Source organism: Alosa alosa, chromosome 5 (assembly GCF_017589495.1).
Source record: "Alosa alosa isolate M-15738 ecotype Scorff River chromosome 5, AALO_Geno_1.1, whole genome shotgun sequence".
Taxonomy (NCBI): Eukaryota; Metazoa; Chordata; class Actinopteri; order Clupeiformes; family Clupeidae; genus Alosa; species Alosa alosa.
In genome coordinates, this window is record NC_063193.1 from 27,259,437 (window position 1) to 27,277,883 (window position 18,447).

Genomic DNA, 18,447 nt, shown 5'->3' on the forward strand with positions numbered 1-18,447 from the left:
CCATCATTGCTTGACCCTAACATGGGGCTATGTATCACAATACACCAATATGTACTACCATTCAAAAGTTTGGGGTCAAATTTCATTGTTTTATTGTTGATTCTTTGACAAAAGCAAAGTTTGAAGGACACAGTTCTTATTCCAGTGAAAAGAAAGTGATTTCTAGTCTCATAGATTATTATGTTTCCCATTCATTTAGCTCTTTTCTGTTCAAACTCGTTTCATGCATCTTTTCATGGAAAACGAGGAAATTTTAAAGTGACAAGGGAATTTCAAACTTTTGAACGGCAGTGTACCTCAATAGGAGGGGGTTTATTGGGTCACCATATGTTGTGTCAGGATTATAGTTTTGCAGAATTGGCCTCTGCAGCATTCTGTATTAGCTTTGGTAGATTAGGCAACTGTGGTTTATGGTCCCGTTTTCAAGCCAAATGAAATGAAGTAGCAGAGGTCCGGTAGATTTTGCAAGTGTAACTAGGGGCTTGAGGTGTCCAAGTGAGAAGAAATTCAAACTCAAAACAGAAAAGTTGCATTTGTTTTCATTTAAATCCCATAATCTGTACAAAAAGTATCTATGTATTCAAAAACAGTGAAGAGCCCTCTTATGAACATTACCTGTGCATACAGTAAATCACTTATTTAACATATAACTTTGGAGTTGAGTGATACATAGTTGAAAAGTAATTCAAATAATTTTGAAAGTTCTGCAGCAACATTATTGTTCTATTTTCTCTGCTCTTGTTTGTGTACACTAAACGTATGTGTGTTGTTCCATGATGATCTGACGTTTTTCTTGCGCGATGTAGCAAGGGCTTGCAGAGGGTTGGGGGTCACATTTATAGAGATAGAATTGTGATTCTATGTCTATGGTCACAATGGTCAACACAGACAAATAAGGGTCTCCCAAACACGTCAGTCACAGAGGACGCGCACTACACCACTCTCAGTTCGTCCAGTACTTCACTTCTTTTCCAAACACATTAAATAAATGTCAATAAAATTATTGATAAATATTTATCAATATAGGAGGAATGAATTAAAATAAATACAAAATAAATCTAAAAATAAACACAAAGAAGAACAACTTGTTCCTGCAAAGGCCATTGCTGATTTCCTAACATTAGGAGCAAAACAAATTAGATTCAAATGATGAGGAGACTCGCAGATGCAGAGTTTAAAAAGGCTGATTCATCATCCTCCCCTGAAGGTGTTTGGAAATGTCATCCCTGGCCCAAATTCCATTTGAGATATTGTTCTCCTCTCTGAGGTGCTGGGCTAGGCCGATTCAGATAGTAAGAAGAAAAAAAAAAAAGTGACGAGAGGGGGGAGGAGCAGTATCAGTAGCCGGCCGGATAGCCACCTTTCCTGGGGTCGGACTCTGCACAGATCCGGTCTCCCTGACGTACCACGGCTTGGACCACTGCCCCCGGAGTCCTGAGCAACTCGGTCACATGGTTCTTCTGGGCCAGTCCATCAAGAACACTCTGCAATACATTGTGAGTTCATTTACAATATGTTTAGGGTATATTAGATACACAGCAGCATGCGTACATGCCTGAGTGTGTGTTGTGCATTCACACACACACAAATACACACACACACACACACACACACACATACACACACACACACACAACCACACACATACACACACACACACACACACACACACACACACACACACATACAGTACACACACACATGAAGAACCAAACTAAAATGAAAGAAGCCTAACCGTTCAATCTACTGTACAATCTACTCAGAATGTCCTACCTTCTCAAAGTTCTGTTCCACCACTGTCATATTAGGGTTGAGTTGGTTATGAACTCTCGGCTCTGTAACAGCTTTTTTCAGGTCATAGTTAAAAAACAAAGAATTCAGAATTACCTGCAGGGAGACAACAAGAACAAAAACAGACACATCAGAGCCATACATCACATTCAGTTTTAAATGAAAGGGTTTCGATACAATAACAGACACAGGCCATGAACAGACACAGAACACTGCTGTTGTTGATGTTGTCAACATAGTTTGGAGAGACAGATGGGATATGAACACAAAATGTTCAGCTCTCCAGACATTTAAAAAAAAATCTACATAAAGTATTTATTTTATAGAGACAATACACAGTATATGGTCAAGCCAATTTACATGGGTCATCCCTGGGCAGGAGTTGCTGTTAGGATTTAAGAAAATAATACATAATATATTGGGAATTAAGTTGCTATGTTCTGAATGTCTGTATTTTAAAGCTCTGATGCAACGTGACAATTCATTTTTATACTTCAAGTTTGGCAAATTAATATACAAGTGTGATACGGCCAAAAAACTGGAGCTACTTATTAGGTGTGCAAATAACCTACGGCTATTTCACGTTCTAAAGAACACATGCCAATCGGAAATTCAACCAAGCAGTGTATTAAAATAAAGGTTATGTATCTTTTGATGAATTCTACATTCCATGTTTGCAGTGAGTGTCAGCCAAAAATGATTAAGCTTTTAATAAAGGAGTTGCACAGCTTATATAGATTTAGAGCAAAAATGGAAGTAAAAAAGGATTGATATCAAGCAAATGTCAAATTTGAGATTCCGTGAGGTATTCTCGAGTTTGCTTCTCGAAGTCTTTGCAGTCATCCATGGTTACCAGGGCAGTTGCTGTTGTGATCTTTGTCCCACCAGAGGCTCCAACTACCATTTTGACTTTGTTGTGTTTGTCAAAGATGATTGTGGGACACATTGAAGACAGAGGCCTTTTGCCTGGTTCAAAAACAAAAGAGAGAAAAGGCACTTTGCATAAATACAGTTTAGTCCAAAGGGGAAAAATAACCAGCCAGCCATACCCATCACACTAGTCACAAGTGGTCCTAATCAGGAGGAAAATCTCTTATTCAAAATTAGCCGGTGCCCTGAACTCTTCCTGGTCAAGTTTGCCGAATAAACTCCTTCACTAAAAGAGAGGCCGGCTTATACAGGATTAGCCTGCAGTGTAGCCTATATCTCAGGAGGCTTGGAATGGGAGCACGGCACAGTCACTTGAGGTTCAGGATTCCTTGTTCCTTCTACTATTGTGTTAGTGGGTCACTGGGCTATTAGGTGTACCTGGCTGAATGAAGTTACTGGGAGAGGGAGGGACACCAAAGCCATTGGTCATATGCGGGGAGCTGAAGTCATCCATCTCATCGTTGAAGATGATTCCAGTCGACCTGGACATAACCTTGGAGCCAAAGCTAGGTGAAACATTAAACATGACCTTATTTACAATAGCCTGTAGTTTCAAATATAGATATATTCTGGAGAATGTAAAGATATACAGTAGGTTGGTGTGATATCCCTGTCGTAAAGTGGGAAAATCTTGGATGAAATAGGCTGTTAAATTTAGTTTGAGGTTAGAAATATATGGTCACAATATGTGTCCTACCTACTTGAAGTCTGTAGCCTAATATTATTTATTTTTTATACATTTGTAATAGGGCACATATAAATCTCAATGTTTCCTTACTATAGGTTGATGGTGCTGGTGGCAGCTACTGCACTGCCATCTTCAGCTATAACTGAGAGGTGTGCAGTCCCGTGGTTGTCAGGGACAAAGTACTCAGGCTCATAGTAGCTGTCGGGGTGAGTGGTGTCGTCTGTGATTTTACTCCTGATCCCGTCTGCAAAGTAGTCTGAGGTCATGTTATGGATAAGCTGAGGAAACAAAATGAAGAAAGGGTGTGAGCAGTAGAGAGAGGAAGAAAGGGTGTGAGCAGTAGAGAGAGGAAGAAAGAACAAGTGAGAGAGAAGTAGGAAGGGAAATGACAACACAAATAAGCAGGACATGTCAGAGGAGAGAGGGGTGGAGAAGAAGAATTATGATCGCACCAAAATCGTTATTTTTAAACCACTAAGAAGGCTCGACACAACATGAAACTTTGCTTGAAGTATCACCAGGGTCTACACATGAGCTCGAGCATTGAGAACATTGTTTGTGTACACAGAGTTTACTAAAAAGAGGTTTTAAAAGAGGTCAAAGCCCGCTCTGCTGCCAGTCTCTATTGAGGGGGTCAATGTGGAGGTGGTAAACACTTACAAGTATATGGGGATACACCTAAACTGGACTGGTCAGCCAACCCTGAAGCACTCTACAAGAAAGGGCAGATCCGGTTGTACTTCCTGAGGAGGATGCAGTCCTTTAATGTCTCCAGCAAGCTCCTCTGGATGTTTTACCAGTCTGTTGCCAGCGTCCTCTTCTATGCTGTGGTATGCCGGGGAGGAAGCACTAAGAAGAGGGATGCTGGGCGACTGGACAGGAGTGCATCACTTAATAAAGGGTTTGTAAAAGGACCCTGAACAAACTGATCAACATTTTGGACAATGACTGTCATCCACTCCATAGCACTATCACAAAGCAGAAGAACATGTTGTGTTGAGCCTTCTTAGTGTTTTAAAAATAACGCCATAGTCCATTTAACCCGAAAACGACAATATGGTCAGTCTTAAAAGTGCCGCTTCCGTCCTAATTACTGCTTTTACTGAACCTTTGACTCGGGTAAATTCACAAAAAGACCCTAGGTTGCATTTTGGCGAGTTACGCTTTAAGGGAGATAAAGCATTTAATAGCAATAATGTCAATACAATATCAATGATCAATAATGAAAATAGACAGAATATAAAATAGTATAAAAATAGACAACATATATAGAATAGAATAGAATAAACAGGATATAAAGAGAGGAGAGTATAGATCTGACTCACATCAGTGATATTGAGGTAGCGTGGATCTCCAAGCCTGCTTCTTTTGGCATAGGCAAAGCGGAAAGCCTCCACAATGCGGTGATAGGTCAGGGTCTTCTTCTCAGATGTGGAGACGCTCGTATCTGAGAAGTTGTAACCTGTAGGTAAATGCAATAGAGGTAGATTCCATTGAAAATAAGAAAATAGTTTAGAGTAGTCTAGAACTTAAAAACACAAACAACAGTCTTACTTAAAAACATTGTTTTATCACCAGTATTATTTGATAGAGAAGCTATTGTTGTTGTTTGTTGTGTGTTGTCAGCAAACACTACACAGGAAATAATGTAAACCCCCTTTTCAGGGGTTCTCAAGCAATGATTTTCTCTTCTTTCCTTTGAGGTCTGAACAGATTTGTTTCGTGGTGTTTTATCTCTCAAATGAACACTATTGTGTTCCCCACTCCAACCCATCATGAGGTAGAATGTCTGGTCGATAAACAGGGATTGACATTCGGTTCTGGTAGAAGAGGACAGGTGTCCTCCAGTATACCCACTCCACCATTACAGCCCAATTAGTGGAAGATCAAAACACAAAAACCTTCCTGAATAATCAAGAGGCTTGCATTTGAATGCCTCAGATAACCGGATAAATAATGTTGTGTGTAGCCATGAAAACCGCTTGAGAGAAAGGAGGACGGATGGATGTGCATTATTCAGAGCACATGGTTCTCAAGAAATGAGCACGGTCTGAGATTTAATTAAAGTATAATGGGGCCATCCTAATGAACTTGGGATAAAAGCATGAATGAATAAATGTGAATGTAAATAAAAACATGACCATTTCTCTGTTATTGTCATGTCTCGCCATCTGAGGTGAACCCTATTGCCATGTCTCGCCATCTGAGATAAACCCTATTGTCATGTCTCTCTGTCTGAGATGAACCCTATTGTCATGTCTCGCCATCTGAGATGAACCCTATTGTCATGTCTCACCATCTGAGATGAACCCCCAGGGGGGTGCCCCCATAGCCCCTATAACCCCTATATATATTATCCCCTCCTTAGCACTATTGAGAGGGCGTTGCTCTGCCGAGCACATGAGGAACTATTAGGGCAGCCGTGGCCTACTGGTGAGCACTTCGGACTTGTAACCGGAGGGTTGCCGCTTCGAACCCCGACCAGTAGGCACGGCTGAAGTGCCCTTGAGCAAGGCACCTAACCCCTCACTGCCCCCCAAGCGCCGCTGTTGTTGCAGGCAGCTCACTGTGCCGGGATTAGTGTGTGCTTCACCTTACTGTGTGCTGATTGATTGGGATACATGCAGAGACCAAATTTCCCTCACGGGATCAAAAGAGTATATATAGGGGGGTTATACTTATACTTATATAACCCCCAGGGGGGTGCCCCTATAGCCACTATAACCCCCAGGTGGGTGCCCCAATAGCCCCTATAACCCCCAGGGGGGTGCCCCCATAGCCACTAGCCACTATAACCCCCAGGGGGGTGCCCCTATAGTCCTCCCCTCTCCTCACCGTCTACGATGTTGAGTATGAGGGCCAGCACAGGGCCACTGGAGGGCGCGTCGGGGACATGCATGGTGTACTCGCCCACACTCAGCCTCAGGGGACTCTCGTTCAGCACCGGTTGGTACTCCAGCAGATCCTCTAGAGTGATGATCCCACCTGGACATGGCATGAAAGACGTTACATTAAGTTACATGATGTTACATAATTTGTCAGTTAGCTGACCAGAGCAACTTAACTGTGACCTAACTACAGGGACAAAAAATTCAGTACAGTACATTTTCAGCAATATATCTGTTCTCTCGTGGCCTTAACTCATGGCCTTAACGTGAGTCTCATCTTGCGCTATTATGGTTAGGCTACTACTACTACTACTACTACTAATAATAATAATAATAATAATAATAATCATAATAATAATCATAATTAATTAATTATTATTATTATTATTGATGTAACTACACCGCCATCATAGGGTATGTTTCACTTGACATTTTAGAGCAGCTTTTGCTCAAAACTATTGCAGATGGCCTGTTGTTCTGTAGCTTGTCCCCTCTTCACTGCAATCAGTGAAATGGTAGCTTCAGTCAAAACAAAATGGAGACACACTTCAATATATTATTATCATAATCAACTTAGGGAAGGCCACTGGCAAACATGCGCTGCACAGTTTTTGCTGCAGATGTCTGAGAAGCACAAATGAACTGACCTTAACATGAACTCCTTAAATGTTGTCCTCTGTGTTCTTTTTGCAGTTTACTAACTAACAAAATCACTTTTTAAATCATCTGTCATCTTTTATCATAGTCTCTACTACAGATCCCCACTAACACAGAACGTTTAGGGAACGTTTGGGAATGTTAGTTTATGGTTCTCTAAAGGTTATACATGTCTGGGAGGCACAGTGAGCTGACTGACCTGCAGTCTGAATGTCGTCCACTATGCTCTGAGCCATGGAGCCATTGTAGAAGACATCAGGACCCTCTTCAGCTATCCTTTCATAGGTGTCGGCGAGCTTAGGAAATTTTATGATATCATTTTCTTTCAGGAGGTTTTGCTGTGAGTCACAAAACACTTCACTGGTTCATGAAGGGAAATGGAGAAAAGCAGAGAGAAAGAATGTCAGAAATCCAGTAGTTTCCTTGAAATAGATCATAACTTAGGAACTGAGTTTGACTCCTATAATCAGTTAAACAGCACTGCAAAAAATCCTAGAATTCAAAATCTAAATGAGATAAATAAGCTTAAATCAAGTAAATATGTACTTATTTTTCTAATATTTGCTTAATACAAGACATTTTTGCACTTGATTTTTTTTTTTTTGCCTTACTTGTACTAACATCTTCTTGTTCTATTGGCAAATCTTGCCAGATAATTATGCTTATTTAAGTAGTATTTCCACAAAACAAGAAAACTTTCACTTGCAAGATTTGCCAGCAGAACAAAAAGATTTTCACTTATAACAAGGTCAAAACGGTGTCTTGTTATAAGCAAATATTAGAAAAATAATGATATATTCCCTTGATTTAAGCTTACTGTATTTATTTCACTCAGATTTTGAATTCTAGGATTTTTTGCAGTGAGTTTCTTTCAATATCCCACCTGAATGTAAAAAAAGTATTGATCTGTTTTTTTCCCAGCGTTTCCCATACATTACTAATTCGTCTTTCAAAAGGTTTTGAGACACCGCTGGATAATTTTTGCCTGACTCACCACAATGCCACATCACTCTGAATGGAGTCCCCGTTCTTGGCGATGGCGTTGGCCAGGGCTGTGCCCACAGGGAAGCCGTAACGTGCCAACGCGATGCTGGGCTCAAACAGTTCCCGCCAGGGCAGCCGTCCATGCCGCCGGTGGGCCATCTCATAGCCCCGGATCTCCCCAGGTATGGCAATGGAAAGTCCACCTGTTCACGAACAAACCCACCGTACAGTACACACCGCTTCACTGACTGTGTGTGTGTTGTCTCCGTGTGTATATGTGTGTGTGTGTCTATGTGTATGTGTGTGTGTGCATGCATGTGTGTGTGTGTTGAAAGCAGCAGCATTGAGAACATTGTTCGTGTACACATAGTTTACTAAAAAGAAAGGTTTTGGGCAACTTACTCCTTCACTGGCAAGATGGCGGCGAGCAGAGTTTTTCAAAACCTTTCTTTTGTACTATGTGTACACGAAAAATATTCTCAATGCTCGAGTTCATGTGTAGAGACACTGATGATACTTTGATCAAAGTATCATATTGTGGCAAGCCTTCTTAGCGTTTTTAAAATAGTGATTTTGACGCGTTCATGTATCAAAATAGAAGTGCCCTTAGGATTCCAATTGAAAAGGCCATTTCACCCGAAAACAACAATGCGGACTTAAAAGTGCCGCTTCGGATGTAATTATGCTTTTAAACAAAAGTTTGACTTTTTGTACATTCACAAAAACATCCTAGGATGCATTGTGGCGAGAGTTACGCTTTAACCAGCCTTTTTAGTTCCAGTGTGGTACTTACACATGTGACTACTTTGCCTCAGATAACAGGACTCATGTTAGGGACTAGTCACACTGTGCCTTTTCATGGCTCATCTGAAACAGCTGAAATGCACATGCTTAATAATAATAATAATAATAATAATAATAATAATAATAATAATATGTTTGTAACCTTTACCATTTTTAGCTATAGGCTAACTGGTCTAACCCACTTAAAGTGAGTTATGCTAAGCTAGGCTAACCGTGTCAGACTGAGTTATTGCACACACAGAGAAGAGAAGGATATCTATCATCTTATCTAACTCTGGGGTTGGCGGCAAATAAGCTAATAAACCAAGCCATTAAGCTCCCAAAAAGTTGGCATGTTCCTTTAATGCAGCTCTTAAATGGCCTACAAAATCATATATTAAACTGTCAATCCTAACCACTGCAAATGCAATTAAATCTGATCTAATACATTCATAAATCCAATAACTGTCTTAATACACACTTATTTTGCAAGAGTTTCATTCCAGGTCTATAAGTATGAGGCTTTAGTCACATACTCAGTGAGGACTTTAGACTTTGTGAGGTAATGCATTTCTGTTATCATAGGAGAATCTATTAAATTACATTCTTTATCAGACTGCAAAGGAAGTGCCCTCCTTGGCAGATCATTCCCGCTGCTCTTATCTGGAGTTGATTACAAATGACAACAGCAACTATGCCATGCATCAATCTCTCCTTTGTTTATCAGTGGAGACACATTCAGAGCTCAGTCAGTCACTCAGGGCCAGATGAGGCTTATGGGGGCCATACCTTTACGAGACAGCTGGGTGTTGTTACCGAACATGTCCTCTGTTGCATTCATGGGTGCAGTCTCCCTTGCATCAATGGTCTCCACCTTTCCTATGAGAGACAATATTCTTCACTGACTCATTGCATGACAGTGGCGTGGCACTGTAACTAACTACAAGTGATAATCCATTGCATAATTTTATGTGTCGACACAGTAATTCAATGTCACTGTTAACACACAAGGATACGCCTATGAATGTATTTAGGGATTTTGCTGACTAAATTATGGATTGATTGATTGATTAATAAGTTGATCGGTTGAATAAATTAATGGAAGAGTCTATGAATGAATGAATGAATGAATAAATAAGTATTTATTTATTTATTTATTTGGCTGATTTTAAAGTGATCGATTGACTGACTGACTAATTGACTGATTGATTGATTTATTGATTGATTGATTAATTGGACCACAATCAGACTCACCCGTGGATGCATTGTAGATGGTGAAGAAGAGGCCGCCTCCGATACCCATGCTGTGTGCATTAAGAAGTCCCACACAGAGCAGGGCAGCGATCGAGGCATCCACCGCCGAGCCGTTACGCTTCAGGATGTCCCTGACAAACGGCATTATTTACAGAGGCAATGGATTAGGAGTGACCGATAGAGACATTAAGGAGGGTATCACATGACATACAGCATAGGACAAACAAGAGGGACTAAACAAGGAACATATTGAACATACTGTAGAGGCAATCCTGAGAGAAGATAATCTTACAGCTCAAGGCACCAAAGTGTTCAAACCGAGTTCAAACCGAAATGTATTATTTATTATGTAAATATTTATTTACTTTTTTACGAGAAGCAATGCATCACTTTGATATAAACGCTGGCAGTTAAACGTGATAATAGCCTAACAGCTTTTATTTCAACGTGAATAAATTGGATGTGACAATAAATTGACACTAATCATAAACCTTGTATGTTTTCTTTCAAAATTATGCTTCACAAGGGCAAGCCATTTAATCAGTGTGACTACTAACCATTGTTTACAGTGTAGCGTACTTTCTCTATACAGACATTCCTGCGATCTTTGCTCACCTCCCGATTTCCGAGCACTTCCCCGCGTCTGCGGCCACTGCTGCCTTGGAGTAGAAATGGTCCAAGGGGCCTGTCGGCCGCTTGTTCCCCACCCCCAAAAAAACGCCCAAGAAGAACCCCACTGCAGCCACCAGTAAGACCACCAGTCCAGCAACAAGGGACTTCTTGACCATTTTCCTGTGACAGAGGAATAGAAGGAAGATGGGTGAAAAATATAGCCTGCCAGTCTATGAAGCATCCTTTCCCCCTTTCTTACTATGTCAATCTCATCCTTGTATGTGTGAATGTATGTGTGAATATGTGTGCGTCTGTGTGTGTGTGTGTGTGTGTGTGGTATCTTATAGTGTGTGCAATTATAATTCACTTTGTGACTGAATTCTTTGCACACAAAGTCCCATTTTGTTATTCTTCACTCAATCTGTTGCCATCTTGTTTGGCAATAAATTAAAGCTTCATGAGAGTCAAACAGATTGCAGAGAAAATACATTTTCTGTTACGCTGTCATGGTGAGAATAGGAGAACAGAGGGTCAAATTAAAAAAAAAAAACCCTCGAAATCTGTTGAAATTTGGCTTCCTACCTTGAGAAAGTTTCCATCACTGTCTTCTTCGATGAAGGTGCCACTACTTCAACCTTTCTAACTGCATGCAAACATTTTTGTGTGGGTGTATGGTGACAGCTTGACAGCTCTGTTTTTTAGTCTGAACACCTGGTGTCTACGCTCGGTCAGACAAATTAGAGACATGACCACCACCAGCGTCATAACATGCGTTTAGAGGGAAATTATGGTTTGGTGCGTCAGAGTGCTGAGCCAAAGAAATGTCCAAGACATTATTAATTTTCTGTCGTCATCATCAATGGATTCTTCTCTTTGAATAGTGACAGATTACAATTATGGGCTATAGACCTACAGCTCTGTTAGTATCTCATTGTCATGTTTTCTGAACTGGGAAATAACAGCTCTGTTAGTATGTCATTGTCATGTCTTCTGAACTGGGAAAGAAACATAGTGGCCCAGTGGCCATCCTTCACAGAATGCACAGTAGTCCATTTAAATACACATACAATTTAGTTTTTGTTTTCATACCAGTCCAAGGCCACTGATGGGCATGCCTGGCCTGCCAGAAGCTGCTGGTAGATCCAGCTACGATGGGGGTCTCGAGATCAGCTGCTGACTTGACCGTGGCTCACCCTAAAACTGATGCTGCTGTATGAAGAGCATTTTGGCATGGCACAAAGTGGAGGGGCCTATTGAAACATACCGTATATCTCCGGTGACCCTCTTCATTGTATTCTCTGGTGATTCCCTGGCTTCATTGTATTCTCTGGTTCATTGTTAGCTTGCCGCATAAAAGGTCTGATGAATAAATCTCTCTGAATCTGAATCTCTGAATTGTAATATAGATAATGAGAAATAAACATGATCATCATAACATTGCTAAAACAACAAATCGAATGGGTGGCTAAAACTTTTGCACAGTAGGCCTACTGTATATTAGGTAGGCTACATTATTTCATTGTGCCAAACAATTCTAGCAACACCATCTGCCTTTTGTTTAAAAAAAACAAACAAACAAATAAACAAACAAAAAAACCCAAGAAGGTTCCCAATAAATTTACTCGTATGACTTCTTTGAAGGCAAATCAGACTATTCACCATTCACCTATCTGTTTGGGAATGGTTTGTTTGACTGTGACTATGACTGCGAAGTCTCACTCTTTCAATATGAAATCTTTACCCTTTGAAGTAATTTGAACTCTCAATGTCAAAAGCCACTGTTATGTCTGAATAAGAACTCTCAACAAAACGTGAATTATGATGTCACTTTGAAAACGTAATCTTATCTCATTTCTCATATCACGTGATCAGAGAGATGTTGACGATTCAAATTTAACTGGTAGGATTCTTCATCAGTTTTTTTTTGTGCAAAGCCTCAAATTAAAATGTCTATCGTGCCTACCCCCCTCTATTTACAACTGTATTTTTTTCTCAGAGCACAGACATTTCACTCACATTTTCCATTCAACTATGTTATCATTCAAGGTAACGAGACTGCTTTATTATTGCTATGGTCAGTGTGCTTGTGCAACAGCTGGCCATCGATCGCATTCAGTCAGACAGACCAGATGGCTTCTTTTCCTTTCAAACATAGCCTATATTCGTTTTAGAAAAGATTTAGGTTAATCAAATTTATTTTTTCTTGAATAGTTAAGGAAGCTCGTTAATCTTTTACCAGTTCCTTCCACGATTGCGTTGTCCTTACGATTAGAAATTGGACATTTAAATGCTTGGCGAATAGGGCGTTCACACATGTACACGCGCAGTAAAGGATGTCTGTGATTGGGTGTGTGCCTAGCGAACCGCGCGTGGTACTGTGGAGACCCAAACAGCATCAACAGACAAGCAGAGAATACCAAACCGAGACAAGCCTCCAGCACCGACACACCTACTAGTAATACAGCTTAGAAATGGACAAAATATGAAAATGTCAGCTTGTTAAACTTGCACCTCGTAGCCTTGCATCTCAAATGCACAGGAGAACTAGCCGTCTTTGTATCCTTCAACGTTTGTGCACAGGCTGGACAATAGTATTGCTGCGTGTGCACACCCGAGTATATCACGAGTGATGGGCTTAAGTTAAATCAGGCAGAAAAAAATAACACAGAATGACTGCGTGCGATCATTATGGTCATCACGCAAGGAGTCATCAAATTGACCGGCAAGTGCAACATTTAGGATAGTCTATCTGAAGCTTCAGCATGGGTTCTCGTCTGAGCCGTCAGAACAGTCTGGACAACGATAATTTTTCAAGGAGGCGCCGCAAGCATCTCGACAGCACGGGAGAAAGCGACAGGAGTGGAAGTCGTGGCAGCGGAGACTTCTTGTTTACATCACTGATGCTGAAGTCGGACAAGCTACCGGGGATGCTGCGCCGAACCAACCACAGTCCCTACGTGCGTCGAGTCACCTGGATCCGAGAGATCCAAAAACTGCTCCGTGAGCGCAAGCTCGAGCAGGCGACAGACGTGCTGAAATTATTGAGGAAGGTAAGACCAGCTGCCCCTGCAAGTGTCTGCGACACTCAACCTTTACAATAAGTGTGAACTATCCCAGCTATACCAAAACATTATTTCCTCCAAACCACCAGCTATATAGCCTGCATGATTAGTGATCTCTTGAGATATCATTAACAAACATTAGATCCCTATACCGCGCAAATAAGCATAGCACTATAGTGTGCATGACTCAGGTGGTTCGCCATGACAACTTAACAATGTCGTGAGGAATCAGTAGTAGGCTATTGTAGGTTTTAACAACTTCTGACAACCACGTTGAAGATATCCCCTGACTTGACATGATTTGCTGACAGCATGTCATTTACACAGCCTCAGTAGTACAGCCCTTTTGCACCTCATATGCTGTGTCCTGTCCTATTGTGTCAGTCTGTCAATCTGTGTAACCTTCAGACAGCAATGAGTTGCATGCACTGCTGACATTGTCTATATGACTAATGCCATCCAAAAAGTCCCCGAAAGTTTATATCTGACAGCCTGCAGCAATGTAATTGCCAAGACTCCCCTTGGCCCCTCATGTCTTCATTGGTGATTTAGCAGAGTATCAAATAAAAGGTCATTGCCTGGTCATCCTGTTTCAACAGCACTTTCCTCCAATCATTTTAGTGGAGAGCATGTTCAGGGCACAAGTAAAGCCTCAACTGGACCCTTCTCTTCTAGTTAAGGTTTTAAAATGGAATCGTGAAGTATGTACACTTCGTGGACCAATGTTTACATGTCAGTGAGCTCACAGGTGCAGGAGGGAAGGTGAAGGAGAGATGACAGAGGCTAGAGAGAAAGGAGGAGGTGGTATAATAATAATAATAATAATAATAATAATAATAACAATATAATTTATTTATATAGCACTTTTCAAGCACAAAGCACAAAGTATGGTATGGCATAATTTGGCCAACATCTGTCTGTGTCTGTTTCTGAGCTGAGCACATCAGGTGGAACCATACTAGTGATATGCTCCCAGAACTCCAGGGGAGTGTACAAGATGAAATCGCCACAAGAACAAAACTAGAATGAGCCGTTCTCACTCAGTGAGACTTTTTCTTTTCTAATGTGAAACAACAAGATTGGGTGTAAGCTCAGAAATCGGCATTGGTCAAAAAAAAAAAAAAAAAAATTGCCATTGTGCAGACATCTTTACAAACAGTGGCCATGTTGTCGAAGCAGGGTTTCCTGTTCACGCGTTTCATGAAAGAAGAATGTGATTGTTGTTTACTTCTCAGCAAGGTGTTTATTTTGGCAATAATATCTCATTGCCGGAAGAACCACATAGTTTGATATGCCTAATGAATTTCCCCCTAAACCTCACTGTTGTAATTTTCCTGTTTCTTTTCATATCAACATACAGTACAGTAGGTCTATATCATCTCTAAAAAGATAAGATAATAGTATTGAGGATGGTGGACTTGTCATCTCAGATAAGCTTCACACACGAGCATACCTACTCCCTGTAGAGCACTGTTATGACTTCCAAAATGAGACGTGAGCAGGTGGTTGCCATGAGGAGAAGGGATAATTGCATTACGTGTGACCCAGAGCCTCAAGCTCAACTGGAAGATCCAGAATTTGATCACAGGTTGCAGCTCTTGGCTGCAAATATCTGTGAATAATCTTTGAGCATTGGCAACCACAATCACATGTTGCCATGGATGGTCTTATTGAAGGTGCTCACTGTGTCATTGCATCGACTCAAAGGAGGTCAGGCCATCTTGCTCCACAATTAGAGGAGCAAGCTGGTAAAACAGTATTTCAGATGTAATTTGCTATATATCAGGCTATACCTGATGCACTTTCTTCCTAATTCCCTCAAATTCTTGCTCCCTCTCTCTCTCTCCCTCCCTCTCTCTCTTCCTCTCTTTCCTTCTTTGTCTCTCTCTCACTCACTTTCTCTCTCTCCTGCTCTCTCATCCCCTCTCCTTCTCCTCCTTTCATCTCTCCCTCTCTCTCCTTCTCTCACTGTAGTTAATTACTTTCAGGATTTGACACGAGGTACGAGGTGAGAGTGAAGTGAGCTTTTTAATCAACACCAGGTGGCCCAGGGGATTTTTACTACACCACTCATACATACACATGTACACACACACACACACACACACACACACACACACACACACACACACACACACACACACACACACACACACACACACACACACACACACACACACACACACACACACACTACTCAAGCCCAGTGTCAGGGTCCCTTTCTAACCTTGCCTCCCTTTATCCAGACAGTCACATTTATTGGGGAACAGGGGATATTTAGGGACTCCGCTGGCAAGGCCAACCCTATTTCAGTGTCCAACACAATTACAGAAACATCTATTGTTAGCGTTCAGCCGAGCATATCAGAGCCAAAACCCTGGTGGAAATTGCAAGGCACAGAAACAAATAGAAAGAGAGAGAGAGAGAGAGAGAGAGAGAGAGAGAGTGAAGAAAAGTTGTCTCATACCTCCAGGCAACCCTTGACCGGGAGATAATGTATGAGATTTATTTTCCTCACAAGCCTTGTATAATGCCAGGGAAACAGGGGAACTACCAAAGTGCTTGCCAATGCATGTCTAAACAGGGGTGAGCAGGAAAGGGGTATCATGGTCAAGTGATGATTGAATTCGCTAGTTTGCCGATGCAGTCATGTGTGAACACTCACATGTAGACAGCGCTGTGCAGGGCCTGCATCGGTGTTATGAGAGAGACGCTAAAAAAGTCAATGTTTAATAGAAGCTGAATCTGATCGGTGCACCTAGAGCACCCTAATGACCCGTCTCTGACATTGCATCGTCTCCGCACGATTCACACGGAAACTGCTGCCATGGCGATGTCAACATGCAAAGCAGCGCAGATGCATGTAGGTCACAGGAATACAGAAGGGAATTATTTTCCCATCTCTACATTCAGGAAGTATTCAGTGTATTTTCATGCGTGTTTGTGTGTGTGTGTGTGTGTGTGTGTGTGTGTGTGTGTGTGTGTGCTGTGTGTGTATGTGTATGTGTGTGTGTGTGTGTCTTGGCGTGTGTGTGTGTGTGTGTGCAGTGCGTATGTGTATGTGTATGTGTGTGTGTGTGTGTGTGTGTGTGTGTGTGTGTGTGTGTGTGTGTGTGTGTGTATGTGTGTGTGTGTGTGTGTGTGGGGCATGCGATTTACTTCTTAATTTCTGTTCGAATTCTGTGAAAGGATCTAGTTAATGGTGTTATTGACACCATTACTGAATTGGCGGGAGTGCAGTTGCACAGGTGTGGATGGGAGAGAGTGAGCACCAATATGTGCATAATGTATGTGCATGCATCCATGTGTTTGCCAGATAGTGTGTGTTTATTTTTAACAATCCTTTGTATCATCAGCTCTAGGACAGACCTGGCCCTGATCTGGTCTGTTTATGCCATATCAGGGCCATATCAGGGCCAGATTAGGGCCAGAGCCACTCAGCAGTCATCTTGTATCTGGGGTACTGATGGTCTGGGGTAAAGACAGACAAAATCACACACACACACACACACACACACACACACACACACGACACAGACATTCACAATGATATGAGAGGTAGAACCAGACAACCTCATTTCATTACATGAAAAGATGCATATTTTTGTGCTGTGGGAATTGCATGCTTTGTACTAGTATTTTTACCTAGTTTTACCTAGTTGCCATTGTCTTGCAAAAAAAATATATCAGAGAGATTCATTTTCCCCAGCAAGATATTTAAAAAGGACTGCAAAGATCACAAACTAGGCCTGTGCATCAAATCCACTTTGTGACTCTAAGCAGTTAAATCTACCTACAAGCTCATTTTACTACTTTGTGAAGTGAATGATTCCAAAGTTAATGTACTTCCAAGGCTTACCACCGCATCCTAGAAACGGAGTAATACCCAGTGTTCCTGCAAGCCGCCTCTGTGGTCTTCCCCTATGCAACACAAATGTTCCTATGTAGGATGTGAAGTATGCCTCTGTGTTGTTTTCACATATGCAGGATACATAATACGGTTTGTGTGGTCTTCACATATGCAACACAAATATCCAAGGATGCATAATAGCCTACGCCTCTGTGTGGTCTTCGCCTATAGAACACAAATGTTGCTGTGCAGGATGCATAATACTGTTATGCTAAAGAAGCCATTTACAGTATATCATCAGAGAGCCATGTACTCTGTAGCCATGTACTCTGTGTGCGTTTCTTTTTTTATGTTACAATGAGAGCTCGTGTGGTGTAGAGAAGGTCCCGGGCTTCTGAGCTCGAGAGGAGAGGAAGATTAGGGCGAGGAAGAGGAGGAGGAGGAAGAGGAGGTGTGGGTGGATAGTCCCAAGCGCCGGGCAGCAGCAGCAGCAGCAGCAACATCACGGCCCGCAGCAAAGCACATGAAAGCCCCGCCGCTCAGCTGGAACTGAAGTGCAAAGATCTGTACCAGTCAGAATATGCAAGTCAGTCACCTCGGATAAAAGCCTGCGCCTTTTGAATATTAATAAACCAGGGGCGTCGAAAGACGGTTTTATCAGACCAGATCGCATCACTCAAAAATGTATTTGTCGTGACAGTGTTGCATTCCACCCGATAGGACACCAGCTTTGTCTATGGATTATATAACTGAGTAGTAACACTAGTATTAACAGTTAGTACTGCCTCTTTGCCAAACACCAAAATAAAATCATAAGAGGTTAGAGAATAAAGTAATTAGTGAGTTGTGTGCTTTCTCTTTCCTCTCTCTCTCTCTCTCTCTCTCTCTCTCTCTCTCTCTCTGTCTCTCTCTCTCTCTCTCTCTCTCTGTCTCTTTCTTTCTCTCTAT

At 41.6% G+C, this 18,447-nt stretch overlaps 2 protein-coding genes across 6 annotated transcripts in view; one reads left to right on the forward strand and one right to left on the reverse strand.

The window, feature by feature from the left end:
- Positions 1 to 554: 554 nt before the first annotated feature.
- ggt1a (gamma-glutamyltransferase 1a) lies at positions 555 to 12,384 on the reverse strand. 5 transcript variants are annotated; one of them, XM_048243717.1, is made up of 14 exons: positions 12,329 to 12,384; positions 11,852 to 11,977; positions 10,591 to 10,767; positions 9,976 to 10,106; positions 9,511 to 9,600; positions 7,949 to 8,141; positions 7,154 to 7,314; positions 6,245 to 6,394; positions 4,735 to 4,871; positions 3,500 to 3,687; positions 3,100 to 3,227; positions 2,645 to 2,757; positions 1,774 to 1,887; positions 555 to 1,484 (listed from the first exon to the last, which is right to left on the reverse strand). In XM_048243717.1, exons 2-14 carry the CDS (start codon positions 11,875 to 11,877, stop codon positions 1,338 to 1,340), a joined length of 1,755 nt encoding a protein of 584 aa, XP_048099674.1. In that variant the 5' UTR covers positions 11,878 to 11,977; positions 12,329 to 12,384; the 3' UTR covers positions 555 to 1,337. The 5 variants fall into 5 exon arrangements, with proteins under 5 accessions (XP_048099674.1, XP_048099673.1, XP_048099672.1 ...); XM_048243716.1 differs by lacking the exon at positions 12,329 to 12,384 and adding an exon at positions 12,254 to 12,324; XM_048243715.1 differs by lacking the exon at positions 12,329 to 12,384 and adding an exon at positions 12,210 to 12,314.
- A 584-nt stretch (positions 12,385 to 12,968) lies between these two features.
- lrrc75ba (leucine rich repeat containing 75Ba) overlaps positions 12,969 to 18,447 on the forward strand; it is a 31,237-nt gene continuing 25,758 nt past the window's right edge. Inside the window, exon 1 of the mRNA XM_048244272.1 lies at positions 12,969 to 13,637. Coding sequence (XP_048100229.1) covers positions 13,350 to 13,637 — 288 coding nt within the window. The 5' untranslated portion in view covers positions 12,969 to 13,349. The remainder of the gene's footprint in view (positions 13,638 to 18,447) is intronic.

Coding starts and splice junctions, on each gene's coding strand:
- ggt1a (XM_048243717.1), bottom strand. CDS start 11,877: ATGAAGAGGGTCACCGGAGATATACG. Junction 6,395..7,153: donor GGACGACATTCAGACTGCAG/GTCAGTCAGCTC, acceptor TGCCATGTCCAG/GTGGGATCATCACTCTAGAG. Junction 2,758..3,099: donor CAGTAACTTCATTCAGCCAG/GTACACCTAATA, acceptor TTTTTGAACCAG/GCAAAAGGCCTCTGTCTTCA.